Here is a 27,500-nt window from a genome sequence, read left to right on the forward strand (position 1 = left end):
CTTTAACTTGTTTTTACATTTTATTTTATTATTGTTCATGAAAAAATAAAAAAAAAATTGACATTTTTCTTTTTATGTTGCACAAGATTCAACCAAATGTTATTAAATGAGTTGAATATATATATGTGTTATATATATAATAGTTAGATGTGTGAATCCTCTGAAGCAGTGTGTCTCTCTCTCTCCAGACGTGCTCTGTTCGTATCTGGGATTCTGAGCAGTTCAAGCTACACAACACCAGCAGATCTGATTAAACGCTCTCCTAATGAACCAAGCTGATGCCTGATGCTTGCGGTTCAGTGTGTGTGAACCAGCCTGGATGATGTCTTATTAATATAGAAGATGACTGTGAGGTGTGTGTGGTGACACAGAAGACATTAACACACACTCCAGCGTTTCTACAAGTCTTCAAACTCAGAAATCTTACAAAATAAAGACTGAAAACATCTTCAATCAGAGCAGAACCAATAGATTTATAAAGTCGTGGCATTAAATGTTGAATGCAATGCAAAACAATCTCTTCATCAGTGTTTTTGTCTTGTTCTTGCTCAGATCGAGACACACATTTAACACACGAAGTCTTGCTTTCTGAAAACCTGCAGGATTAAACACAACACATCTCTGTCAGTGGGGCATACATCTGTTCTGGTTTAATCACAAACTCAGAAATTCTCAGAAAACAAGACTTCTTATCTTGCCATGTTTAGTGTCTCTGTAGGAATCTCAAACAAAATCCCTAATTGAAGCACTTTATCTAGTTTCTGAATGAGGAACTGATGGAGATCTGGAGGAAGTGTGTTTCAGACTAAACTGATCAATGTTTTCAATGTTTTCTTTGCTCGGTCTTCAACAATATTAAACTGACCTTCATCAGACACACAGTAAAACACACTCGGATCAATGTAATAAACATGTAATAAACAGGACAGAGATTAGACATCTTCTAAAAGCCAAACGATGTGTGTGTGTGTGGATGCTTGATGTGTGTGAGATGTTCTGTGGTCCATCTCTGACGGAGAGCAGAGCTTTGATTGACCGTCTGTTCTGAAGACATCATCTTCATCTTCATCTTCTTCATCCTCATCTTCATCACTCGGAGCGGAGCGGAGGATGGACGTCAGCCGCTGATCCTGGATCTGTTTCCTGGGGTTAGATCTGGACTCTCTCTCTCTCTCTCTCTCTCTCTCACACACACACACACACAATAACAAATACATTTAATAAAAGCTAATAGATTATTAATATAAAATTACTCTCAATGAAATATATGTAACAAATTACTGATTTGATCTCACATGAAATGAGCTGTTTAGAATATGTTTTAAAGGTTTTATGACGGTACACAACCAGTCAAATGTTTTTGAACCGTAAGATTTTAAGACAAGAAACCCTTAGTCCCAATGAGATGGAAAATAGCAATGAATTAATCTCGGTGAGGAGTAAACGGTAAATGTATAACAGTGATGCACGATATATATCAGCCACCATATCGTTATCGGCCGATAAATGATCAGATTCATGATATCGTCAGATTTCTCAGACATCATCTTTCAGATATAAAGATTGATCAGTTTTCAGCCCAAATCTTCATGAGTGCATCTCTAGTATAGAAGATGTTCACAGTTCAGTTCTTCTGTAGGAAAGACTAAAGACTAATTAAAATCCTCTCATTTACTCGTCCTCATGTGGTTTCACATTTATTATGAGCATGAGTTTTCTGAAGACTTGACTTTCCTTTTATCAACTCAAACTACCGAGATGTTCCTCTAACTATCTTCTATGTTATATATATATATATATATATATATATATATATAAATAATGTAGTTGAACATTTAAAACTAAAACCGTATAATACAATATGTGAAGTAAACTCATGTAAATATGAAAACTGATAGTGTGGACATTAACACTAGTGGAGCATGTGGTGTTTCCTTGATCTAGTTCTGAATCACATCTTTCAGTGTTTAACAGATCCAGTAAACGTGTTGATTTAGGGATGTGTGCTGGAGAACGAGACAGAAGTACAGAGGAAGAACTTGTTTCTGCAGCGTAACGCTTGATCTGTACTAGACACACACTCTTCCAGAGGAGACTCTTCATCACTAGTGAGAACAGACCTGGTGTGTGATACGAGGACACCTGATCATCTCAGATCTGTGACGCTCCACTGTGTGCGGTGATCTAATACAGACTCAGATCAGATCCTGTACCATCACACCGGAGTCTGAGCTGCTGAACCAACCATCACAGCGTTTAAACCGCTATTAGCTGCACAGACGCTCCGTTTACTCTCTAGACTGATCTAGATACTCACACACGACACACAGCTCATCAGACAAGAAATAAACCAGCCACAACAGAGTCCTTTCATGTTTTTATTCCAACAGGTACGAAGAGAAACTTAATTTTCATCCACATTTACAGTCTGAAGACCTGCAAACACACACAGAAAGCAAATAGAGAGGATTAAAGAGATGAAGATCTGCCTCAAACACACAGAGTATGAACATCAGAAGAGATTAAACCACATTATCATGAGGAACATCACATGTTTCCACTGCTGCATAAACACAACAGACTATAACACAACTGGGACTTCTTCTATTCCAACTTTATAACACACAGATAAGTTTCAATCTCACAACTGATAAAGAGAATAGGTGTCATAACTGAGTATTTGTCAGAACGGAGTTAGGATGGCTGTGTTTTCCTGCGGTTGTAAGGTTATATCCCTGTATTCAGAGTGAATGATGATGTGAAGAGTCTGATCGCTCACCTCTGTGTGTGGTGACGGGGACGTATGTGACCAGCGTGTACAGCTTGTTCGGGGAGTCCTCGTCCTCATTACGCTTGCGGGACAGACGCACACGCATGCGGTACGGCACGTTCCTGCACAACACACACACACACACGTTATAACACAGATCCACAGCAGTCATCGGGACCAGACTCACTCACTGGACACACACACACACACACACACACGTGACGGTCAGCCCCGCCGCAGCACTGGTCACTCACCGGACACACACACACACACACACTCTCTCTCACACACACACGTGACGGTCAGACCCGCCGCAGCACTGGACACTCACCGGACACACACACACACACTCTCACACACACACACGTGACGGTCAGACCCGCCGCAGCACTGGTCACTCACCGGACACCTTTGGCCCACACAGCCTTGTTGAGACGGGTGTCGATGCGGACGTCAGGTGTGCCCATCTCCTTCACCGCAAACTTCCTGATCTCCTTCAGCGCACGGGGAGCTCTCCTCTTGAAGGAGCTGCAGGAGGAGCAGCAGTTTAAGGGTTAATTCACACAAAGATGAAGACTAGCGTGTGTTGTTCTCACCCTACAGGTGTTACAGGTGTGTGTGACTTCTGTATTTAACAACATACAGGTTCTTCAACGCTTTATAACATCAGTGAATGGGTGTTATTTTCCAGAAGTCCAATAAAGCACATCCATCCATAATAAACCAAGCGTCTCAGAGCTCGGGGGGAGGATGACGGCCTCCTGAAGCACAAACATGATATCAGAGAAATATCTGATCTCTGTAAACACCTGAATCATTCTGACAAGCCATGACTTCCTCCCATGGAGGTGCTTCATTGGACTTCTGACAAACACCCATTCACTGCCATTATAAAGTGTGGAAGAACCAGGATGTTTTTAACTCTGAGAGGTGGTCACATACACCCTGGACGCCCGGAGGGTGAGGAATCCTGCTCTAGAGCTGATTTTAGGGTGATTTAACCCCTCGAGGACTCACACTCCATGGATGCGCTTGTGGATGTTGATGGTGTACTCGCGGGTCACCACCTCGTTGATGGCCGAGCGGCCCTTCTTCTTCTCGCCCTTCTTAGGTGCCATCTGAACACAAGCACACAGAGGATCACACAAGTGCACTTCTGTAACATGACCTTCTGCACTGATTTAGTTCTTATCATACTAAACATGATTTATCTTATTAGCTAAGTGTACTAAAGTGAACAAGTTTGGGACACCGTGAATATGAACTAAACGTGCTCTTAATATGCTGTCTGTTTACAGTCTATTAGAGCTCGTGTTCCTGTGGCTCAGTGCTAAAGGTTGTGGGTTCGAGTCCCAAGGAACACGTTAGGTACAATGTTTTGCTTGAATGCACTGTAAGTCGCTTTGGATAAAAGCATCTGCTAAATGCATTAATTTATTCATTTACACACTAGTAACTTGCACTACACAACCCATCATGCACTGCACGCGAACACACTGCAGTCTGTTACCAGAACCACCAGTAAACTTCATCATAATCAGTTCACAACACAAGCATTCACACACATCCATCTTTACTGACGCAGTCTGTCACTACACATCTGATAAACACGGTTTACTCTGGTAAAACTATCGGTTTATTTAGTAATTTACAGTCTCTCCGCCGTTTCGCGGGTTCCTCATATGTCCGTCAGAGAGCGACGGTTCGACACTAACGGTCTTTAATCGCTCACATCGGAGTTTAAAACACCACAAACATCATCAGAGTGATTGATAACGTGTCTTTACACTCAAATGCGACATTACATTGAATTATAAGTGATGAATAACACGGATGATACTGGATTTATAATCGACGAACGAGAGGAAGATACTCACTCTGAACGGAGGATGAGGGAAAGGAAGAGCGGTGGATTGTGGGACACATACAAGGCGGAGGACACATTCACATCCGGGTCATTCGACTGTTTTACGTTCTCATTTTGTGCAGTTTTTGTATATAACGCATGCAGAACATAATTTTACGTTTGCACTTATAAAAAAACCCATTTTTTTAGTGAACGCTCTATGTGATTTTATAAGTTCGATTTGTATTCCATATCGATTGAACTACATCTCCCATAATTCCGTTCGCCGCACAGGAAGCTCTCGCTCACAGACAGCGGCGACGGTTACAAGTGAAGAAGTGAAGGATTTATTCAGATTGTCGAAAATAGTTTTTGTTAAATAATTGAATGATTACCGTGTATAATCGGTCATATACCCGTTCTATCAGCGCGTGTGTTCTCGGTGGATATTCCCGATCCCGCGGAAGGATTAGATGAACCCCTCTCAGGTAACGCTAATGTTTTTGTCTCAAAACACACCGAGTTCACCACATAGACAGAGCTGTTAGCCGTTAACTTCTGAAACATGGGCTTATAATCAGTGTTATAATCAGGAATCAGTGTTCATATCATGTAACAATAATAATAAATAATAATAATCCACTTCTGTCGTCTGCTTGATAGTTTAGTGTTTTATCCAGTTAAAGCTCTTCTAGTGTAAATGTAGAAACACTTCACGTGAGTTTTTCTGTCAGATCTTTCTTGATTTTGATCAAGTAAAGGTCAGAATAACTGCAGTAATATCTCCAGATGAACTCAGCTCAGCTGTACTTTGATGACAAAAATCATGAGGATATTAAGTAAAGATCACGTTCCACGAAGATATTTTGTGCACTTCTTACTGTATATATGTGTGTGTGTGTGTATGTGTGTGTGTGTGTGTGTGTGTGTGTGTGTGTGTGTGTGTGTGTGTCTGTCTGTCTGTCTGTGTGTGTGTGTGTGTGTGTGTGTGTCTGTGTCTGTGTGTCTTTGTGTGTGTGTGTGTGCAGTGTTGCGGTTGATCCACAGGCTGGTCTGAGCGCAGCATCATGACTCTGGCTCCTAAAGAGCTGTCCAATCTGCTGGGCATCATGTCAGACGAGGCGTGCAGCAACAGCTTCGAGCAGCTGTCCACAGCCTTCCACCACTGCTTCGGTAAAGCGGATCACTTCGGTGTGGGCTCAGTTCTGGTGATGCTGCTTCAGCAGCCGGACCTGCTGCCCAGTGCTCCTCAGCGGCTGACCGCTCTCTATCTGCTGTGGGAGATGTACCGCACCGAGCCGCTGGCCGCTAACCCCTTCGCCGCGGTGTTTGCTCACCTGCTGAACCCGTCGAGCGCCGCAGACGAGCAGGACACACTCTCAGGTAGATGCTCTACTCTGATAATAGATCAGTTTAATGATTATTAGAACGATTCCACTGAATAATCTAAAGACTTTAATCATTGATTATTTCACTGATTTGATCTCTGCTGTAAGACACACATCTTAATGTTTGTGTCCAGGCTTCCTGCCCCCCATCACGCTGCCGGAGAAGTACTTCCTGTCTCAGCTGATGCTTGCACCGCCGCGAGACCTCTTCAAGAAGACCCCGAGACAAGTGTCCAGCATGGACATGAGCTCCACACCACAGACCATAGACATCAGCGGACTGCAGCTGGCACTCGCCGGTACTCACACACACACACACACACTGCGACACGCTTCTCTACAGCTTACACTGCCAGACTCTCTGTGTGCATACACCTCACACTAACACTAGCTCCCACAGACGTCAGTGACCTAAAGCCATCACTAGCTCGTGCAGGGAAGGAGACAAACTCATCAGGAGTGATAATAGAGACCGCTTTGAACCCCCTTCTCCCACAGAGAAAAAAGTGAAAAGTCAAAACAAGAAACAAAGGAAAGTGCTGCTCCTGATGGCACACCCCAGACAGCAGAACACATTTTTATATTCATTTCTGTTTTCAAACACTTGTACTATTGCCCACTTATTAGTTAGATAATTGGAATATACAGGTGCTGGTCATATAATTAGAATATCACGAAAAAGTTGATTTATTTCACTAATTCCATTCAAAAAAGTGAAACTTGTATATTATATTCGTTCATTACACACAGACTTATATATTTCAAACGTCTATTGCTTTTAATTTTGATGATTATAACTGACAGGAAAATCCCAAATTCAGTATCTCATAAAATTTGAATATTACTAATGACCAATAAAAAGAAAGGATTTTTAGAAATCTTGGCCAACTAAAAAGTATGAACATGAAAAGTATGATCAAGTACAGCACTCAATACTCAGTTGTGGCTCCTTTTGCCTGAATTACTGCAGCACTGCGGCGTGGCATGGAGTCGCAGGGCTCCAGACTGCGACCAAATGGTCGCATTTTGCGACCAAATTTTGAAAGTGTGCGACTGAATTTTACATCCAGTCGCACATGTGCGACCAGTAGATTTGCACACGCACGCAAACACACACACACACACACTTGTACACATACTAATGAGACGCGAGCACACACTCCTGTGTGTGAGGCGGAAAATGCGTGTGAGAAGAACAGGGAATGGCCACTGTAAGTGGCTAAAATGTGTGGAGGGGGAGGGGCCTAGAGATAATCGAGTGCGCGTAAACATCTGTGGGAAGGAAACAAAGACAAATATCATCACAACCTGATATGTGCGTGCATCTGAGCTATGAGCAAGCGAACTATTGATTCGTTCTTCTGACCTGCGGCTAGTGTACCAGTGCCAGAGTCTACAGTGTCACCGTCAGATGATGATTCAGAGTCAGAGGTTGGTGTGGCTAAAAAAGTCATAGGCAAATGCTAAGGGCGCAACTCATCCATAGGGGCGCCAGAATGAGTGAACGAATGAGTTTTTATATATATATATTTTTTTTTTTTTATAATAGGCTACTATTTAAAAACCATTAATTCGAAACACTTCCAAATAAAGCAAATCTTCAATCTTCCCCCGCCCATCGAGTGCATGAAGTGTGTCAGAAACAGAGTGCGCGCACGATCAGTTGTTGGTAATTTGTTGTGTAGCGTGCCCGACGCCGCATCCAATGTAGACAGCACTGCTTCTGTTAACACACAGCTCGTAGAAACGGGCCTGGCGGCTCGCGCCCGTTCTAGACACGGTGAAAGTTTCCTGATTGTGACGGAAGGCCGAATTTACATGACACATTATAAATGAGCATAGTCTGCGATAGATACAGTGCCAAAAAGAAGAGAAGAGGATAAAGACAGAGGTAAAGAGATGGAGTGAAAGAACAATTTATTGCATAGGAGTAAGATACTATAATTTCATGGCAGTTATTTTTACCTTAAACTTAATGTTAGCAGTTGTTCTGAGTCCCCAGACTGTGATTTTGTACAATCAGTTTTAAGACGCATTTTTTATTATCACTTTTTGTTTTGTTTTTTGTTTTTTTTTTACTCTACAGTTGTGCAGTTTTGGGGGGATACAGTACAGGCCAAAAGATGGAAACATTACTATTTTTAATGTTTTTGAAAGAAGTTTCTTCTGCTCATCAAGCCTGCATTTATTTGATCAAAAATACAAAAAATAATAATAATATTGTGATATATTATTACAATTTAAAATAATTTGTTTTCAATTTATTATACTTTACATTATCATTTATTTCTGTGATGCAAAGCTGAATTTTCAGCATCATTACTCCATTCTTCAGTGTCACATGTGACATCCAGTCCATCACATGATCCTTTAGAAATCATTCTAATATGATGATTTATTATGAGTGTTGGAAACAGTTCTGCTGTAATGTGTGTGTGTGTGTGTGTGTGTGTATATATATATGCTAAAGCATGAACACAATGACAGGGTGAAATGGGCTGTGATGCATGGGGCGCCAGGTAAAATCTTGCCTAGGGCAGCAAATTGGTCAGGGCCGGCCCTGGTCCACACTCACCGTTTTCGAGAAGACTGGCTGTAAGAATTCAGATACTGAGGTACTACAAGCATTAGAACTACCTTTCACCAAATACAAAAGCCAGCTCGACCTTCAAAGGAAGAATGGCTTAAAACTTAACGAAACATACAACAACGATACAGCATGCACACAAACTTTTTTACTATGCACATTTTTTATTCTGAGTGTATGGAATTTTGTTTACTATTTGTACTGTCATGACAGCGATGGTGCTGTCAGTTTACCTTGTTGCATCTTCAAAAGTGCAGAATAAAATGTGACACTGAATTTGAAACGGCACATTGTAATTTCTGCATCTATTATTAAAGTATTTATTAGTAATACAGTGGAAATTAGTAGATTTGGTTAGCATGTTGATTTACGGTGTGCGTCCCTACATTTTCTGGTTGTACCCCTAAAATTTTCAGTTGGGGGCCACTGTGCTCCTAGTGAAAAAAGTTAGTCTGGAGCCCTGAGTGGATCAGTCTGTGGCACTGCTCAGGTGTTATGAGAGCCCAGGTTACTCTGATAGTGGCCTTCAGCTCCTCTGGGTCTGGTATATCACATCTTCCTCTTCACAATACCCCATAGATATCCAATGGAGTTAATGTCAGGCGAGTTTGCTGCCCAATTAAGAACAGGGATACCTTAAACCAGGTCCTTAAACCAGGTACTGGGAGCTTTGTCACTGTGTGCAGGTGCAGAGTCCTGCTGGAAAATGAAATCTCCATAAAGTTGGTCAGCAGCAGGAAGCATGAAGTGCTCTAAAACTTCCTGTTATACAGCTGTGTTGACCTTTGACCTCAGAAAACACAGTGGACCAACACCAGCAGATAACATGGCACCCCAAACCATCACTGACTGTGGAAACTTTACACTGGACCTCAAGCAACGTGGATTGTGTGCCTCTCCTCTCTTCCTCCAGACTCTGGGACCCTGATTTAACCCTAAATTAACTTTCATCATGACCTTTTGTGTCTTGCCCTCCTTGTACAAGGTGTCAATGGTCGTCTTTTGGACAACTGTCAAGTCAGCAGTCTTCCCCATGATTGTGTATCCTATTGAACCTTTTCACAATATTCTAATTTCCTGAGATACTGAATTTTGTTATTTTCCTTAGCTGTCAGTTATAATCATCAACATTAAAAGAAATAAACCTTTGATGATATTCTAATTATATGACCTGTATTCCAGAGATGTGTAATGATCACATGTGCTGTGTGTTTCTCTGGTTCAGAGCGTCAGTCGGAGCTGCCCACTCAGAGTAAGGCCAGTTTTCCCAGCCTGCTCAGCGATCCCGACCCAGACTCCTCCAACTCCGGCTTCGACAGCTCCGTGGCCAATCAGATCACAGAGTGTCTGGTGACCGGCCCGCGGCCCGCTCTGGAGAGTGAGTGTGACGCTGTCTCTGATGTGTATTAAACAAGAATAAACATTTCCTCACGATTCACCCACATCTCATCCAAGATGAGCAAGTCTTTCTTTCTTCAGTCACAAAGATATTACGTTTTTTGAGGAAAACATTTCTCCATATAGAGTACTTCAGTGCTGATCAGTGCATAGAAGGTTAAAATGCAGTTTACATTGAATTTGAACAGAGCTGTTTCTGACCACTGAGAAGTTTTAACCAAAGTATATTATAGACTCATAATTTGTGGAAAATGGGCATCTGGTGACCCCTCAAGAAGCTTAATTTGTTTTCATCAGAAAAAGCGAGACATGTGGTTTGCCTGCAGCTGAAGCTCTGCTCATGTGTGTGTCAGGTCACTTCCGTCCCGAGTTCATCCGTCCTGCTCCGCCGCTGCTGGTGTGTGAGGACGAGCTGTCGTGGCTGAACCCGTGTGAGCCGGATCACCGCATACAGTGGGACCGCTCCATGTGTGTGCGCAGCGGAACCGGCCTGGAGATCAAGCGCATCATGGTCAAAGCCTTCAAGAGTCCTCTATCAGCAGCACAGCAGACACAGGTCAGACCCACAGACTGATCCTCAGCTCCTCTCACCCCAAACACCAGAGATTCACCTCTCACCCCAAACACAAGAGTCACCTCTCACCCCAAACACCAGAGATTCACCTCTCACCCCAAACACCAGAGAGTGACCTCTCACCCCAAACACAAGAGATTCACCTCTCACCCCAAACACCAGAGAGTGACCTCTCACCCCAAACACAAGAGATTCACCTCTCACCCCAAACACCAGAGAGTGACCTCTCACCCCAAACACAAGAGATTCACCTCTCACCCCAAACACAAGAGATTCACCTCTCACCCCAAACACCAGAGATTCACATCCTAACACTGTTTCTGTACCAGTTAAAGGGCTAGTTCACCCAAAAATCTAAATTATGTCATTAATGACTCCCTCATGTCGTTCCAAACCCGTGAGACCTCCGTTTATCTTCAGAACACAGTTTAAGATATTTTAGATTTAGTCCGAGAGCTCTCAGTCCCTCCATTGAAGCTGTGTGTACGGTCTACTGTCCATGTCCAGAAAGGTAAGAAAAACATCATCAAAGTAGTCCATGTGACATCAGAGGGTCAGTTAGAATATTCTGAAGCATCGAAAATACATTTTGGTCCAAAAATAGCAAAAACTATGACTTTATTCAGCATTGTCTTCTCTTCCGTTTCTGTTGTGAGAGAGTTCAAAACAAAGCAGTTTGTGATATCCGGTTCATGAACGAATCACTCGATGTAACCAAATCTTCTGAACCAGATCACCAAATCAAACTGAATCATTTTAAATGGTTCTCGTCTCCAATACGCATTAATCCACAAATTACTTAAACTGTTAACTTTTTTAATGTGTCTGACACTCGCTCTGAGTTAAAACAAACCAATATCCCGGAGTAAATCATTTTTTTTAACAATTAAATAACTTAAACAAGTGATATAAATGAATGAATGAATGATTAATGAACGAATAAATGAATAATTCAAGACAAGAAAATTCTTATTTACTGACAACTGCTGCTGTGTCTGTTAGCGATTGAGTCACAACACTGATAATAGCCAGATCATGTGACACTGAAGACTGGAGCTGAAAGTACATTACCCTGAACTCTCTCTCTGTGTGTGTCGTCAGCTGCTCGGAGAGCTGGAGAAGGACCCGAAGCTGGTGTACCACATCGGTCTGACTCCTGCTAAACTACCGGACCTGGTTGAGAACAACCCTCTGGTGGCCATCGAGATGCTGCTGAAGCTGATGTCCTCCAGTCAGATCACGGAGTACTTCTCTGTGCTGGTCAACATGGACATGTCTCTGCACTCCATGGAGGTGGTCAACAGGTGCGTCTGCTTCTCCGCTCAGGTCAAGGGTCAGGTCAGCAGATAACCTGAGCTCTGAGCGTGTTTGTTCTGTTCTCTGTAGATTAACCACAGCGGTGGATCTCCCTCCAGAGTTCATCCATCTCTACATCTCCAACTGCATCTCCACGTGTGAGCAGATCAAAGACAAGTACATGCAGGTGAACACACACCGCACACGGCCCATGATGCACCTGTGTGAGCAGCATGTTCAGACTCATTCGTTCAGTCAGACTCGTCTCCAGGGAATCATTATTAATTAACAGGGTTATGGAGTTGACTAGGTGTGCATCTGTATGAGATAGGTGACCAATAATGGCCATGACTGCATGAACTAACACTTCTACACTAGAGAGAGAGAGTGTGTGAGTCTGGAGTGTGTCTGAACCTCTAGCTGTTCATGTGCTGATGTCTTGTCTCCTGTGTGTCCTGAAGAACCGTCTGGTGCGTCTGGTGTGTGTGTTCCTCCAGTCCCTCATCAGGAACAAGATCATCAATGTTCAGGATCTGTTCATCGAGGTGCAGGCCTTCTGCATCGAGTTCAGTCGGATCCGAGAGGCGGCCGGTCTCTTCCGTCTCCTCAAGACTCTGGACAACGGAGAGATGCCGGCCGAGGGCAAGACGGCCAAATGAGTCCTGTGTTTCTGTTCTGACCTGTCCTCATCCCAAACGCTGTATTATTTCTCCATTAAACTGATGGTTACTTGTTTGTTCTCAGACCACCTGCTTCAGTTTGTGTCTGTACACTTCAGGAGATGCTGTTGTGATGAGTTTAAAGTTTAAAGATCCTGGTGAAATATAAGCTGTTTAAAGTGAGTGCTATTCTGAGAGCATCACCTCGAAGCCCAGATACAGCTTTAAAGCTCGGTTTAACTGACTGAGACACAGCGCTCTGAAATATTATTGATCAGGAATACTGTGTGAACTCCAGAAGTCCATAAACATCAGTGTGGTATTAGCAGAGTGAGTTAGGTTTCTTACAAATATTAAAAACATGTCTTTATGTTCTGTTTCTGGACTGGAGTGCTGTGGATCATTGTGATGTTTTTATCAGCTCATTCTGACGGCACCCATTCACTGCACAGCATCCACTGATAATAATAGATTCAAATAAAAAAATATCTTTTAATTTTATTCAATGGACCTGAGCTAACATTAGCAATGAACAGTTAGTTCGAGTCGGATCTTAGTAAGACGTCACCTCACAGTATGTTAGTAGAAAGAATCGTACAAAACACTGAGTTAAAAAAGGTTTTTATTTGCACATTCACTTCCATTTGAACATGTACATCAGACTGAGACATGACCGTATTCAGGATCTGAACAGCTAAAGCTAAACCAGGCTGAGCTTGTTTCCAAAGACACACACAGACATGACCTTTGACCTTTGCTGTAGCACGGGTTAAGCCTGAGGTTAACGAAGACGAGCGCATCATTCAGGGTTTTAGTGAATCTTCATGTCATATTTATCATTGATTTATTATTGATCTGAGTATTAATGAGCTGAGCAGAACTTCCTGTGGTTCTCCTGATGTCTGTGTGATGTGTGTGAACCCGTGACTGAGCAACAGCTCTAAAACATGAAGTCTGAAAGCGGTACTGTCCAGCGCTTCTAGATGTGTCTCATCCCTCGAGCCATGAGGCAGGCGAACACCGTCATCACCATCTTGGGCTTGACCTCCACCAGGTCCTCGGGCAGAGCATACACCCGCGCTCCGATCTTCCTGGCCATGGAGATGGCGTACCTGAGAACACAGGTGAGACTGATCTTAGACAGGGATCAGCTCCGGGATCACTTCTGAGATCATACCTCACTACTCAGACTTTCCTCTAATTCTGACTTATATTACTCTGTTCAGGGTTTTTCTCGCAGTACTGACTTTTTCTCGTAATTCTGACTTATAATGCTGAACTAGTATTTTGCAGTTTATATATCACAACTCTGACTTTTCTCACAAATATGAGTTTTTAAATTGCAGTTCTGAGTTTATGGTAATTCTAAGTTCATATTTCACAATTTGACTTTTGTCTAATGTCTATTCTGACTCTCAAAATACTGACTTTAAATCTCACAATTCTGACTTTACCTCACAATTTTAAGGTCGTAATTCTGACTTTGAAGAAGATTGTAGTCTTTTAAAGGAAACATGTTTTTCTGAGCGTCCCATTACTCCATCAGTTTAATGTTGATTAATATGCTAATGAGGAGTGACGTACTTTGCATTATTGAGCTTCTCTTCGTCTGTCAGGTCTTCTGTCTTGAGAAGGTCGTAGCGGATGGAGCCGGGCTGGATGGCATCAATCAGGTCCAGTACAGGCATGCTGGTGCTGATGGATCCGTCCTGCGGGATCAGAAGAGATCAGCTCAGTTCTGATAGAGAGGGAACGCATGTTTTCTTCAGGGTGAGCGTGAGCGTCTTACTTTAAAGCCGCTGATGGTGCCCTTGCCGGCCTGTGTGAGTGCGTCGTTCACCCAGGTCACGATGGTGTCGTCGTTCACCTTCTGCCCGTCGCCCAGATCCTCCAGGATGTTGAGTGTGTACCTGCAGACAGAAGATGAGCAGGCCTTCAGCAGTGTGTGGATCTCAAGTGTGTGAGTGTGTGTTTGTGTGTATCTGAAGCGTGTGATCACGTGTGTGTGTGTGTCTGACCTCCTCATGAGCTGCCAGAGCAGAGCGAGCGTCAGTGTCCGATTGCCTTCGTGTAGATCCTGACCAGCGATTCCCACCAGAGAGAACTTGGCCTCCTTCTTCCCCAGCTCCACTGCGTAGTTACAGTTCTCCAGCTGCAGCACACAATAATACAGTTACACACGTGTGTGTGCGTGTGTGTGTGTGTGTGTGTGTACGTGTGTGTTTTCATTTTATATAATAAATGAATATAATTATTTGGTTACATTTTATTCATTTTTAAGGTACTTTGGTCATTTAGCCCCCTATTTGATTTAATTTTATTAAATTGTTATTTATTTATTTCCATTTAGTAATTTTAGTGCTTAAGCTTAATCTAAATTACATTTTACTATTATAGTTAAAAAGATAAATTATATTTTTTGGAAATATTTTGATTTCGCTTCTATTTTTATCTTTTCAGTTTTCATTGTATATTTTTTATAATTTTATTATTGTCTTTTTTAAATTATTGTTTGGTTTTTATTTATTTTTATTTAATTTTAGTTCAGGTTTAATTTTTATTTATTTTATTTACAGTGAGTAATGTTTGTAGTGCTTCAGATTAAAATAAAAATAAATTAAGGAAACACATTTATGTATCATTAACATTAACTATGTCATAATATTTCCATTTACTTTATTTGAGCTTTACTTCAATTTATAGAATGTTGGCGGGAAACAAGTCTCTTCTGAATGAATTATCATTAGATAATTAATAAACTTGCAGAATCTTTTTTTTTCTGTGCTGTATGAAAGACAACGAATGTAGATGCAAAAAGTTATGCAAAATAAATGCTTTTGCTAAATAGCCAGCATAAAGAAGTGATGGAAATTAAAATGATAATTATTTAATTATAAATAATAAAAAAAAACATCTATCAAATATTTTATAATTATAAATATATATGTATAAAATATGTTTGTCTGTTTTGTTTTTCATCTTAAGTGTGTGATATTGTAATATAGGTGCTAGGTGGAGGTGAAGGCAGGAGTTCACTCGTTCTGCTCGTGTTTCTCTCTCGTGATGCACTTGTACCTTCTTCATGTTGCTGCCCAGTTTAGTATACGGTGGTTTGTTGACTTTGTCCCAGTCCACAGGAACCTTGATCTTCTCATAGAGCTGGAAGATGACCAGAGCATCGGACAGATCCCTGAAGAACACAGAGAACACAGTGAGCTCGAGCAGCACAGCGCCACCTGCTGGACACTAAACACACTACAGACTGCTCCAGAGAAACTCAAACTTTTCTCAAGTGTTGCATGGACACATTGTTGTGCTTACTGTGTTCTTGTGTCTGTATTGTGTGGCTTTCAGTTTTAGTTTAATAAGTAGTAATGTGTGGCCAGCTGAATTAAATTATGTGGAATCGGGGAGTATATATTATATATGTCCTCTAGTACTTCACTCTATTTCTATTCCAGGTGCTCTCTGGTGTTAACAAACAGACTTTCTTTCCTCTGTTAATACTCATTCAAGTCTCAACCTCATGGCCTTGCACCATTTCTTTAATTCAGAAACTAACATTAAAGCTGCGGTAGGGAACTTTTGACGCTCTAGCGGTTAAAAACAGAACTGCTTGCGTCTTGCGGAAGAACATCGTAGCCGGAACTACTTCTCTCTGTTTATGTCTATGAAGAATCACAAAGGTACTGGGTTACTCCGCCGCGGTACCCCCGAAGCAATCTAAAATAGTCCGAATATAAACACTTATTATAGATGTACCCTAGTGATTCAGGACAAGCCAAAAACACGGTTTGGAAAATGGATTCATGGTGTACTCGCTTATTATATACATTTTGTATACTTTGAAAACAAAAAAAAAGTTACGGAGCGCAGCTCTGATTGGTTGTTTCTTACCACTATCACTAGGGTGCACCTATAATAAGTGTTTATATTCGGACTATTTTAGATTGCTTCGGGGATACCGCAGCGGAGTAACCCAGTACCTTTGTGATTCTTCATAGACATAAACAGAGAGAAGTAGTTCCGGCTACGATGTTCTTCCGCAAGACGCAAGCAGTTCTGTTTATTAACCGCTAGAGCGTCAAAAGTTACCGACTGCAGCTTTAAGCTGAAACACAAAAGGATATATATATATATATATATATATTTTTTTTTTTTTAATAAATCATGAATATGTAGCAGTGTATATATTATATAAATGCTCCTCTCTACTCGACTTATGTTTATGGACACTGAATGTCTTTCCTGAGGTAAATGTCATCAGAGAAAAACTAATAAAAATGTAAATGATTTTGACCCTTAAACACAGTCCTGGATAAAATCAAAAGTTTCAGCAAAAAAATATCCTGGTTGTCGAAATTTCAATGCATCACTTAGCTCACTGCAGTGCTTTAGCATTCCCTAATGTATTTTTGATTAGTTGTTATAATTGACCGTTAATCATAGACATGTTATTCTGCTGTGTATGACACTCACACGTAGAGATGATTGACGCGTGGATTGACCCCCAGTGAGTTCATCCAGTTCCTGAAGGTTCGCTCCTCTCGGGTCTCTCCTGACACACATGAGAACATGATCACATCAGTTAACATCCTCTCTGGGAAACCTGAGCTGCAGCTTTACATTATATTAAAAGGATTCTTTGATGAATAGAAGGATCCAGGGATAGATGTATGGATATTTCTGAAATATTCTTTAGCTGATGAAAACAACTTCTGACCATCTTTCAGTTCCCGTTATTAACTTTCCATCATGTTTCCAAACCTGTATGATGTTCTGAAGGGGCTGAGAGTGTTTCGGTTTCCATTTACTTGAATGAAAGTCAAGTTAAAGTAAATGAAAGTGGATGGGAACTGAAATGGTTTGGTGGAAACCTCTAGTTTTGTGTTGAGCAGAAGGTTATGGAGTGACGGACTCACCCTCGATGGAGCTCCAGTCGATGTCCTGGTTCTCAGGCTTCTTCAGAGCCGGGTACTTGTTGAAGAGGTTGGCCACGTAGGCCAGATTGAGTTTGGGGTTTCCTCGCACCACGTCTGTGGCCGTGACGAACTGACGGCACCCGAGACGGTCGGCCTGCTCCAGCATACACTCAGCTCTCTTCAGGTCATCTTTCTCCTGTGAGGATGAGACGATCGTGTGTTCTCAGTGCTGTCTCAGTGTGTGTGTGTGTGTGTGTGTGTGTGTTAATAAAGAAACTGATGAGCGCTCTCCTCACCCGGATCCCAGACATGTCGATGGGGATGGGCGGGATGCCCTCCTCGTCTCCTTTGGGTGCCACCTGGTTCAGGATGTTGTAGTAGGCCTTGGAGTCCTTCAGACGACAGTACAGATGAGGTTATGAGTGCTGTCTGCATCACAACGCTTCCACACCATTGTGTCTGTGTCTGTGGTTCAGTGTCAGAGTGGTTACCTTGATGTCGGAGCTGAAGTTGTTGATCTTGGAGCAGCCGGCCTCCTCCAGGTGATAGTTAGCCCAGCGCAGGAGCAGCTCCTCAGGAGACAGCTTCACCAGATCCTCCAGAGTCTCTCCATCCCTGAGCAGAGCGATCAGAGCTGCACACACACACACACACACACACACACAGCATTCATTAGATCAACGTACATGTCGTTTACTCGACAGAAACACACAAACCATCAAAGTTTCCTAGGGTTAGTATTTGGTTCTTGTTTTTGTAGTAGTTTGTACCTTCATTCCTGCTGATTTCGATGTCGGCGAACAGGCCGATCTTGATGACTTGCCACAGGAGTCCCAGCACTAAATGCTGCCTGCCCTCTTTCAGGTCCTCTGCTCCGATGTTCACCACGTGGCAGCCGATGGCGGAGGCCGAGTTCAGAGCCAGGTTCAGATTCTCCTGCACGTTCACACACGAACACCAGCATTAAACCCAATAAAGCAGCAGTGAGAGAGACCAGCAGATGGAGGACGCACCTGGATGGTGAAGGGGGTCAGCTTCTTCTTGTTGATGGTTCTCTCGTCGATAGTGTCCGGCACAGACAGGTTGATCATTTTACTGCGAACAGAGCATAGACATATATGTGACCCTGGACCACAAAACCAGCCATAAGGGTCGATAAATCATCTCTCCATTGATGTCTGGTTTGTTATGATAGAACAGTATTTGTCTGAGATACAACTATTTGAAAATCTGTATTCTGAAGGTGAAAAAAAAATCTAAATATTGAGAAAATCATCTTTAAAGGGATTGTTCACCCAAAAATGAAAATGAGATGTTTATCTGATTACACCCAGGTCATCCAAGATGTAGGTGACTTTGTTTCTTCAGTACAACAGAAACTGAGATTTTTAACTCAAACCGTTGCAGTCTGTCAGTCATATAATGTGAGTGGATTTGATTCACAGCTTTGAGAGTCAAAAAACCTATCTCTCAGGTGAGCCACTGACACTCATAATTGAGATTGACTTGAGATAGGTGGCAGTAATGCTCTTATAAGTCTGCCATTCTCCATAAAGCAAGAAGAAGAAGAAGACGCATCACACGCTCAGAACAGTTCAGACATAGCTTGAATGAAAGATTCTTGCACAGACAGATCATTTAATGTCTTTATACATCAATTTACCGTCACGAGCTGCAGGGTTTAATTAGTTTTTTTGTGTATGTTTTTTGACTCTCATAGCTGTTATTCCCATCCACTACCATTATATGACTGACAGACTGCAACAGTTTCTGATGACTGCGTGTGTGCTGCAGGGACACACATGTCTGACAAGTGAAATACAGTTGTATTGAATGTAAAGGTGTTTCTGTGCTGCAGTACCAGAGCACAATGCCGTCGCCGACCGCGGTGAACAGATCGTCGGAGCTGGGATCCATGGGAAGAACATGCTGGCAGTCCGGATCCTTCTCCAGTGCTTTATTGACCCAGTTCACGAACGCCACCTTCTCCTCCTCTGCACACAGCACACAGAGCACAGTTAGAAAAACCTGGTTTTGAATCAAATCAAATCGAAGGTGTTTGTGTTGGTCTCACCGGAGTACGAGTGCTGTGTTCCAGACTGTTCCGAGGTGCCAGCCACTGAACAGATGCCCTCCTTCTTATTAATGGCTTTACGGAAGGTCTTGGCCACTTCTGAGCTCTTCAGGTCATGGACCACCTGAGGAAGAACGGGGTTTGCTTTATGTTTTTGCTTAAGACAAGAGCAGCCAGTGGAGTACAGGAGCTGTGACCTTTGACCTGACCTTGGCGAACTCGTCGAAGGTGATCTTCCCGTCCTGGTTGAGGTCCATGGTCCGGCTGAGCTCCTGGACGATCTCACGCACACGATATCCCGGCAGAGGCAGGTTCGCCGCCTTGAAGAGATCGGTCAGCTCATTGGTGCAGATGTGACCGTTACCGTCCACATCTGTGGGACAAGGTCAAAGGTCAGTACCAACACATGTTCTGAATCACTCTCATGAACTGACTCTTTTAATGAATTTCTCCCCCCCAAAAAAAACATTTAAATCTCTCAAATCCATTTGTAGATTTTGTTGTTTCAGTTTTCATTTTAGTTTTAATCTTTTTGTTTTGTATTTAGCTTTATTAGATTTTTCTACATCTAAAATTGAGATTAAAGTCATGATATTTTGACAATAAAGTCAAAATAGTTTGAAAATAAAGCCTAAATGTTTCGAGAACAAAGACGAAGTGTTTTGAGAATAAAGTCAAAATGTTTAAAGAATAAAGTCAAGATGTTTCGAGAATTAATTTGAAATTGCAAGAATCAAATCGAAATGTTTTGAGAATAAAGTTGAAAAGTTTAACGAATCAAATCGAAATGTTTTGAGAATAAAGTCAAAATGTTTAAAGAATCAAATTGAAATGTTTTGAGAATAACGTCAAAATGTTTCGAGAATAAAATTGAAATGTTTTGAGAATTAATTTGAAATTACAAGAATAAAGTCAAAATGTTTAGAGAATAAAGTCAAGATGTTTCGAGAATTAATTTGAAATTACAAGAATCAAATCGAAATGTTTTGAGAATAAAGTTGAAAAGTTTAACGAATCAAATCGAAATGTTTTGAGAATAAAGTCGAAATGTTTAAAGAATCAAATCGAAATGTTTTGAGAATAAAGTCGAAGTGTTTAAAGAATCAAATTGAAATGTTTTGAGAATAACGTCAAAATGTTTCGAGAATAAAATTGAAATGTTTTGAGAATTAATTTGAAATTACAAGAATAAAGTCAAAATGTTTAGAGAATAAAGTCAAAATGTTTAAAGAATAAAGTCAATATGTTTAAAGAATAAAGTCAAGATGTTTCGAGAATTAATTTGAAATTACAAGAATCAAATCGAAATGTTTTCTGAATAAAGTCAAATGTTTAAAGAATTAAATCGAAATCTTTTGAGAATAAAGTTGAAATGTTTCGAGAATTAATTTGTAAATACAAGAATAAAGTCAAAATGTTTAGAGAATAAAGTAGAAATGTTTAAAGAATAAAGTCAAAACATTTTGAGAATAAAGTAGAAATGTTTAAAGAATAAAATCGAAACGTTTTGAGAATAAAGTTGAAGTGTTTTCAGAATAAAGTTTACATTTTTTGAGAATGAATTTGAAATTACAAGAATAAAGTCAAAATATTTAAAGAATTAAAGTTAAAAGTGAAGTGACATTCAGCCAAGTATGGTGACCCATACTCAGAATTTGTGCTCTGCATTTAACCCATCCGAAATGCACACACACAGAGCAGTGAACACACACACACACACTGTGAGCACACACCCGGAGCAGTGGGCAGCCATTTATGCTGCGGCGCCCGGGGAGCAGTTGGGGGTTCGATGCCTTGCTCAAGGGCACCTAAGTCGTGATATTGAAGGTGGAGAGAGAACTGTACATGCACTCCCCCCACCCACAATTCCGTCCGGCCCGAGACTAGAACCCACAACCCTTCGATTGGGAGTCCAACCCTCTAACCATTAGGCCACGACTTCCCCATATTACAGGCTATCAATTTTTACATATCATGTGTTCCCGGGGAATCAAACCCCCAACCTTGCGCTTGCTTGCTTGCTAACACAGTGCTCTACCAGTTGAGCTACAGGAACACTATAAAGACAAAATGAATAAAGACAAAATGTTTAAAAAATGAAGTTGAAATGTTTCGAGAATAAAGTTGAAATGTTTTGAGAAATGTTATCATAATTTCGACTTTGTTCTCAAAATATTTGAACTTTTTTTATCGTAATTTTGACATTATGCTATTATACTACACTGTATACTAAATTATATTATACTAAAATACCATTTTCAGTTTTAGTAAACGATAGCAACACTGGTTTGAATCAGTGTAAATTAATCATGTTTACACTGTAATAAATAGCAATTTGATTAAAACTAAATTACTATTATTTTTTTAATGGAATGTGAATAAATGATTTGTGGAAAAGCACTAAAACTAAAAGAGTCATTAGCTGAGGAGGAATCGTTTAGAGGAATCAGATTTGAAGGAAGTTATTGATGAATCAGTCTGCTTCCTCTATTGTGTTTGACTGCTTCTCTTCACTCACCCACTTTACTGAAGGCCTCTCTCAGTTCCTCCATCTCCTCCGCTGGGATGTGTGATGTGCCCGCCATCTTCTGCTGTCTCAATAAATCACCTGTCAATCACAGACACAGAGTGTGTGTGTGTGTGTGTGTATCTGCTGCTGGAGATCTTCACTACACTGATAATGCAACAACACAATTTATCTTGCCGCACATTCTGCCGTCTGATTGGCCTGAGAGTGTTTTCTATAACAGTGTGAAGTGTGAAGATGAAAACATCCAGAGAAAGACTTGAGCAAGAGCTTCGCACCGGAAACACAGACAGCTGCTGTTGGTCTTCGAGTAACATCCTGTGGTTTGAGGAGGAGAAACTAGAACTACAGCTCAACATCAGCATAGGACACACTCGAGAACGACCAGCGCAGAGCAACGCCGGTGAATATTACTGTACTTCACAGCAGTTATGACAAGAGTGAACAACAGTGAATGAAACATTAGCAGATCCTGTGAACAGGAAACGTTTTTGAAATGTTGTGGCAGGGTTATGAACAAACGTTCTTCCAGGATCTTTAATAGAACATTTATTCAGAGTTCTCTGCTCTTTAATGATGTTCTCTAAATGTTAGCACAACATTATTCATACACTGTTCATGGAATGTGTAGTTTTGGAACGTTCTAGCTGGATGTTTATCTAGCATTTATTTTGTTTCTACTTCAGAATGTTCAGAACATTCAAAGGTAACGTTCCCATGATGATATGAAAAAATTAATCAATGTAACTTTTCATTTAAAAGTTTTTAACATTCAGAAAAAGAAAAGAAAAATGCATAACTTAAGACGTTTGTAAAACATTCTTAGAACTAATTTTTGTTATCTGGTTATCTGGTCTTTAAAAACTTTCTCAAAACATTAACAGAAACGAATTTATAAATCGTTCATGGAACTTTTTTTATTTCTGAAATGTTTGTCTAACATTTCTTAAATGTTATTGTTTCAGAATTTTCAGGGAAGTTTCAAAAGTAACGTTCTCACAATGTTTGCGAAATGATACAATGTAACTTTCACTTAAAACAGTTTAAAAACATTTAAAATACTAGATGTTTTTAGCATTTAGAGAACATTGAAATGTAATGTTTGCAAAAGGATCAAATGGAATGTTTACTAAACATTTTTAAAACATTAAAAAATACTGTCCATGTTGAACATTTGGAGGACATTCTGAAATCATGTTCTCATCACTGGGGATTATGGCAATGTTCAAACTCAGTTTTGTTGGGTTGGGTTTGTACTTCCTGCTCGTGAAGGTCTGAGATGTTTCTGAGAGATGAGTGAGATCCTCTGAACACATTAACAAATGCAGGAATATGTCAGTGATCATGGAGGAGGTTTAAAGCTAAAGTTTTTATATACTGAGAGAAAACTAACACAACTGTAAATCTGTTTTAAATAAGAGCTCATTTGTGTTTTGTTCATGTAAATCAGACAGACGCTCATATCAATGCGTTTAACATGCAAATACTGCTCTTTAAAGCGATGTCTGTTCACAGCAGTCAAACAATCAGGTACTGGTTTGCATCTTTTATGACACAGATAAGCGTTTTATTTTATCAGCACAAATGTTGCACTGAAAACTCCTTTATCTGTCTTTAAACACTTGAGCAACAGAACAACTGCTGCTTACTTCAGTATCGTTTCCAAATGTCTGTTTGCCATGTGCATCACATGCTCTGATCTTCCTCTTTCAGACATGTTTGTTTCACGCTGCCTGGCGATGGCCTAAATACTGATATATTGTGAATAATTGCTGCCACACATCAGAAACTGAAGTGTAGGTGTGAACGAAGCTTTAATGCTCAGAGATGAGAAAGAGCATATGCTGGAGATGGAGCTGCAGCTTTACATCAGAATGAATGCATTCGCTGCTCAGATCAACCACAGTTTCCTGTTTCACTTTAACAGCAGGGCAAAGCTTCACTTCTGCTTCAGATTACACTCAAAACCCCCCAACACTTATAAAACTGACACGTACATCACTGAACACACAGCGGCCCGAACCGCTCAGAGAACACGCAAAACATGACATTCAACACCAAATTAAGATTAACCATTCTGAACCGGCACTGAAGAAACACTGGTGTAGCATCTATTTAACTCCTAGTAAATTTCTATTATCCTAGTGAATTCCTAGTAAATTTAAAAAACAATTACAAAGAAATGATGAGTAACTCATAGAAAGATTAAAATAGTGTTTACTTGTAAAACACACTCCAATTTAGTTTTTCTACTTTATAATTTCACATTCAGTTCAATGTGTTATTTACCATTTCCTTTGTGAAATACCAATCATTTGTGAAATTTACGAGCAATTTGACTGAGTACTCCATTTTTTGTTCAGTGCAATGTCATGTGTAATAGAAAAACAAATTTAGTAAATTAAACGGCATTGCTGAATATAAGTATTTTTGCTATCAGCTGTTTGTATTCGACCACATGTCTGTATTTTGAAAGCTGTTGCATCAATATTAATCTAAACCTGAGAAGTCAAGAAACGAATGAAATGCATGAGAAATACGAACCTGCACAATCTTTATACATGTAAGTATAAAAGCTATGTCTGTGTTTAAGTAAGAACCGAAAGCTTGTGCGTTGATCTGGATCTCTGTGTTTAGAAGAGTCAGCATGAGTTCAGCTCCAGAGATGATCCGAGATGTTAGATGAGCTTCTCTTACCTGCAGACGGACGCTGGGCTTCAGGCTGTTTCTGAGTCTGGACGCGTTCAGAGGAGCTGCACCGACTCTATTCAAATGTGAGAGGAAGGAAGTGACTTACTGCGGCCTCCACAACACTCGAAACAGGAACACACACACTCCATGTCTTTATAAGGTAAAACACTTGACATCTGCACACTCAAACAAACATGATGGACGTCTGACAGCGTTTGACACACTTCTGAGATTTGACAGCGCAGAGCTTTGATCTTCTGAATGGATCCATTCAAGAACATAACCACACGTTTGGATCAACTAACGTTATCATTTAAGAATCAGCTTATGATCTGCTGCAGTTTTTTTCCACATTCAAATAGTCCTTCAGGTTTGTGTAAAAGGAAAAGTACAATCAAAACCAAAAATGTGCTGAAATGTGTTCATCCAAGATTAGGTGCATGAAATGGGTTAAATCTAGTAATATCTAGTCATGGTAAACTGCCAAGTATTTTCAGGTTTGCCAGATATATGTGGAAATAACCTGAGCCCAGTTACAGAGAACAGTTCACTTCCAGTTAATTGTCTGGAAATACCCATGTAGATGGACATATACAGTAATCTGTGTTGTGTCATGGACATCTCCAGCTGAAACACTGCTGGATGTGAGGACCAGTGGCTGGCAGACCCTTCACATGAACAGCAGAGCCAGCAAAGTTTCACAAAACAGCGACAAAAAAGTCTTAATATCATTGAACTCAAATATAGTTAGGATTATCATTACAGAACATCTAGATTATGTGTGCAACCCTTGTTCCCTGATGGAGGGAATGGAGACGTTATGTCACGGTGACATATGGTGATTTACCTGGAAGCCCCAATCATCTCTGAATTTCAGAGAAAACACCAGTGGAGTGTGGCCAGTGGATTGTGCATACCTGAGCCACTCCTCATGCATATGGGTGTAAAGAGGCAACAGGTGCATCCACTCTTCAGATTTAATTCTGTGGAGCAGAGAACTTGACCCTGATGAGGTCGTGGCATGGGGACACATCCTCTTCATTCCCTCCATCGGGGAACAAGGGTTACGAATGTAATCTGTTGGTCAATACCAGTTGTGTTGTGACAGCATACAGGGTCCATGGGAAGCTCCACGATCTGAGCCCCGTCACAGTCCTGCAGCGCTGCAAATGCTGGTTTCAGACAAAAGCTGCACCGAGGTTGTTACCTTCACAGTGCCCCAGAGCAAATCAATGACCCAGGCACCCACAGAGACCACAGGCGATCACACCGCTGACAGATATAGCCAAGACACTGCTCATTTCACCACAGACATCTCTTAACAGAAGGGATTTCGGCCTTCAATCAAAGTTTGCTTGAATTCTTCCTTATTTTTTGTATGGCTTGGCAGTAATTGGCAAGCAAGCCTTCCAGAGAAGGGCACTACAGAAGCTATATCGTACTCGTAGTGAGGAATCATGTGGAGACGCTGATATAAACTGAGCCAGTCTCTGAGACCGGTTCTTCCTGAGAGGATCTCTCTTCACCAGAAGTGATTAATGCCTCCAGAAGGGACGTGTGACCGTGGAACTGCTCAATAGTTGTGTTTAATCAAAACTAGCAAAGAGTATATATAGAATAATAATTATAAACTAGATACAGACAAACAATACTTTCAAAAGATATCGCCCCTTATAGATATTTTATGTAAATAGTGTTTCAAATAGCACTGGTCTCCAATATATTTAACTCTTCATAACATAACATAAGCTTGCACAGCTCTGGGAAGAATCCACTTAACAGCATGCACAAACAAGACTGATTATTTATATTGTGTGAAGCTAATATATTTAATGTCACAAGTATATATAGATAGTGTCATGTTTGTCAGATAATGCTTCCTCTTTTCTACAGTGCCCTACACACAAAGACTGGCTCAGCTCATCTTCAGAGATTAGGAATGGAATCATCATTTCTAAAGGTTGTTGCAATGTTTTATCCATTTTTAGCATTGTTTCACCTATCAAATTAAATATTTTCCTTTACTCAACATATCCTGCAGGGTTTATAATGAGGCTAGAGGAATCAGTTCTTATAGTTTCTCTCTGGAAAGGCCCAGCTGAAACACTCAATCATGACTGTGGCAAGAAAAGGCAGAGCCAAAACATTAAGTTTAGAAATAGACATGATGTAACTTCTTAAAGATATCATGTGATGCTATTTAACTTTTTCCTTTCTCTTTGGAGTGACACAAGCTCTTGGTGCATGAGGAAGATCTGTACAGTTGCAAAGAGTAAAGCCTCAAATCCAAAGAGATAATCTTTATAAAGTTAAGACTCGCCCAACGACTCGTGTAAACACACCCACACATCTCTACATCACTATGTGGGAAGATTTGCATAACTCCGCCCTAATGTGTGTGTCTGCTCCAGGTGTGTGTTCACGGTGTGTTCACTTCTCACTCCTGTGTGAGTGTGTGTGTGTGTGCGCTCCGGGTGTGTGTGTGTGTTCACTGCTGTGTGTGAGTGAGTGTGTGTGTGTGTGTGTGTGTGTGTGTCTGCTCCAGGTATGTGTTCACGGTGTGTTCACTTCTCACTGCGGTGTGTGTGTGTGTGTGCGCTCCGGGTTTGTGTGTGTGTGTTCACTGCTGTGTGTGAGTGAGTGTGTGTGTGTATGAGTGAGTGTGTGTGTGTGTGTGTGTGTCTGTTCCAGGTGTGTTCACTTCTCACTGCTGTGTGTGTGTGTGTGTATGAGTGTGTGTGTGTGTGTGTGTGTCTGTTCCAGGTGTG

General features: G+C 41.0%; 4 protein-coding genes across 5 annotated transcripts in view; 2 read left to right on the forward strand and 2 right to left on the reverse strand.

The window, feature by feature from the left end:
• The window catches only part of LOC127964738 (neuromedin-S-like), a 4,149-nt gene extending 3,371 nt beyond the window's left edge, over positions 1-778 (forward strand). The window contains exon 7 of the mRNA XM_052565045.1: positions 189-778. Coding sequence (XP_052421005.1) covers positions 189-217 — 29 coding nt within the window. The 3' untranslated portion in view covers positions 218-778. The remainder of the gene's footprint in view (positions 1-188) is intronic.
• Positions 779-2,365: 1,587 nt separating this feature from the next.
• LOC127964946 (60S ribosomal protein L31) lies at positions 2,366-4,687 on the reverse strand. Of its 2 annotated transcripts, none has more exons than XM_052565510.1 (5): positions 4,648-4,687; positions 3,788-3,888; positions 3,173-3,298; positions 2,780-2,892; positions 2,366-2,436 (listed from the first exon to the last, which is right to left on the reverse strand). In XM_052565510.1, exons 2-5 carry the CDS (start codon positions 3,886-3,888, stop codon positions 2,405-2,407), a joined length of 372 nt encoding a protein of 123 aa, XP_052421470.1. In that variant the 5' UTR covers positions 4,648-4,687; the 3' UTR covers positions 2,366-2,404. The 2 variants fall into 2 exon arrangements, with proteins under 2 accessions (XP_052421470.1, XP_052421471.1); XM_052565511.1 differs by lacking the exon at positions 4,648-4,687 and adding an exon at positions 4,527-4,632.
• A 214-nt stretch (positions 4,688-4,901) lies between these two features.
• Positions 4,902-12,604, forward strand: cnot11 (CCR4-NOT transcription complex, subunit 11). Its single transcript, XM_052565467.1, has 8 exons — positions 4,902-5,104; positions 5,645-5,999; positions 6,139-6,303; positions 9,817-9,969; positions 10,343-10,545; positions 11,665-11,867; positions 11,950-12,046; positions 12,321-12,604. The coding sequence occupies exons 2-8, from the start codon at positions 5,684-5,686 to the stop codon at positions 12,516-12,518; spliced, it is 1,335 nt and encodes a 444-aa protein (XP_052421427.1). The 5' UTR covers positions 4,902-5,104; positions 5,645-5,683; the 3' UTR covers positions 12,519-12,604.
• A 519-nt stretch (positions 12,605-13,123) lies between these two features.
• Positions 13,124-24,874, reverse strand: LOC127964907 (plastin-2). Its single transcript, XM_052565408.1, has 16 exons — positions 24,739-24,874; positions 22,033-22,122; positions 19,724-19,887; positions 19,515-19,638; positions 19,302-19,434; positions 18,454-18,535; positions 18,211-18,376; positions 17,932-18,074; positions 17,737-17,832; positions 17,441-17,636; positions 16,998-17,076; positions 15,594-15,708; positions 14,537-14,670; positions 14,308-14,428; positions 14,103-14,227; positions 13,124-13,630 (listed from the first exon to the last, which is right to left on the reverse strand). Exons 2-16 carry the CDS (start codon positions 22,097-22,099, stop codon positions 13,498-13,500), a joined length of 1,878 nt encoding a protein of 625 aa, XP_052421368.1. The 5' UTR covers positions 22,100-22,122; positions 24,739-24,874; the 3' UTR covers positions 13,124-13,497.
• Positions 24,875-27,500: the final 2,626 nt, after the last annotated feature.

This window comes from Carassius gibelio, chromosome B9, assembly GCF_023724105.1.
Source record: "Carassius gibelio isolate Cgi1373 ecotype wild population from Czech Republic chromosome B9, carGib1.2-hapl.c, whole genome shotgun sequence".
NCBI lineage: Eukaryota > Metazoa > Chordata > Actinopteri > Cypriniformes > Cyprinidae > Carassius > Carassius gibelio.

What these genes read in the sequence shown, in the direction of transcription:
- LOC127964946 (XM_052565510.1), bottom strand. Translation starts at nt 3,888, where the DNA reads ATGGCACCTAAGAAGGGCGAGAAGAAGAAGGGCCGCTCGGCCATCAAC. An exon ending in CACAAGCGCATCCATGGAGT is followed by an intron (nt 3,299 to 3,787) that starts GTGAGTCCTCGA and finishes CTCCTCCTGCAG; the next exon opens with CTCCTTCAAGAGGAGAGCTC. An exon ending in GTGTGGGCCAAAGGTGTCCG is followed by an intron (nt 2,893 to 3,172) that starts GTGAGTGACCAG and finishes TGTGTTGTGCAG; the next exon opens with GAACGTGCCGTACCGCATGC.
- cnot11 (XM_052565467.1), top strand. Translation starts at nt 5,684, where the DNA reads ATGACTCTGGCTCCTAAAGAGCTGTCCAATCTGCTGGGCATCATGTCA. An exon ending in ACTGCAGCTGGCACTCGCCG is followed by an intron (nt 6,304 to 9,816) that starts GTACTCACACAC and finishes TCTCTGGTTCAG; the next exon opens with AGCGTCAGTCGGAGCTGCCC. An exon ending in CAGCAGCACAGCAGACACAG is followed by an intron (nt 10,546 to 11,664) that starts GTCAGACCCACA and finishes GTGTGTCGTCAG; the next exon opens with CTGCTCGGAGAGCTGGAGAA.
- LOC127964907 (XM_052565408.1), bottom strand. Translation starts at nt 22,099, where the DNA reads ATGGCGGGCACATCACACATCCCAGCGGAGGAGATGGAGGAACTGAGA. An exon ending in ACTTCAGCTCCGACATCAAG is followed by an intron (nt 17,833 to 17,931) that starts GTAACCACTCTG and finishes TGTCGTCTGAAG; the next exon opens with GACTCCAAGGCCTACTACAA. An exon ending in CGCGTCAATCATCTCTACGT is followed by an intron (nt 15,709 to 16,997) that starts GTGAGTGTCATA and finishes TGTGTTCTTCAG; the next exon opens with GGATCTGTCCGATGCTCTGG.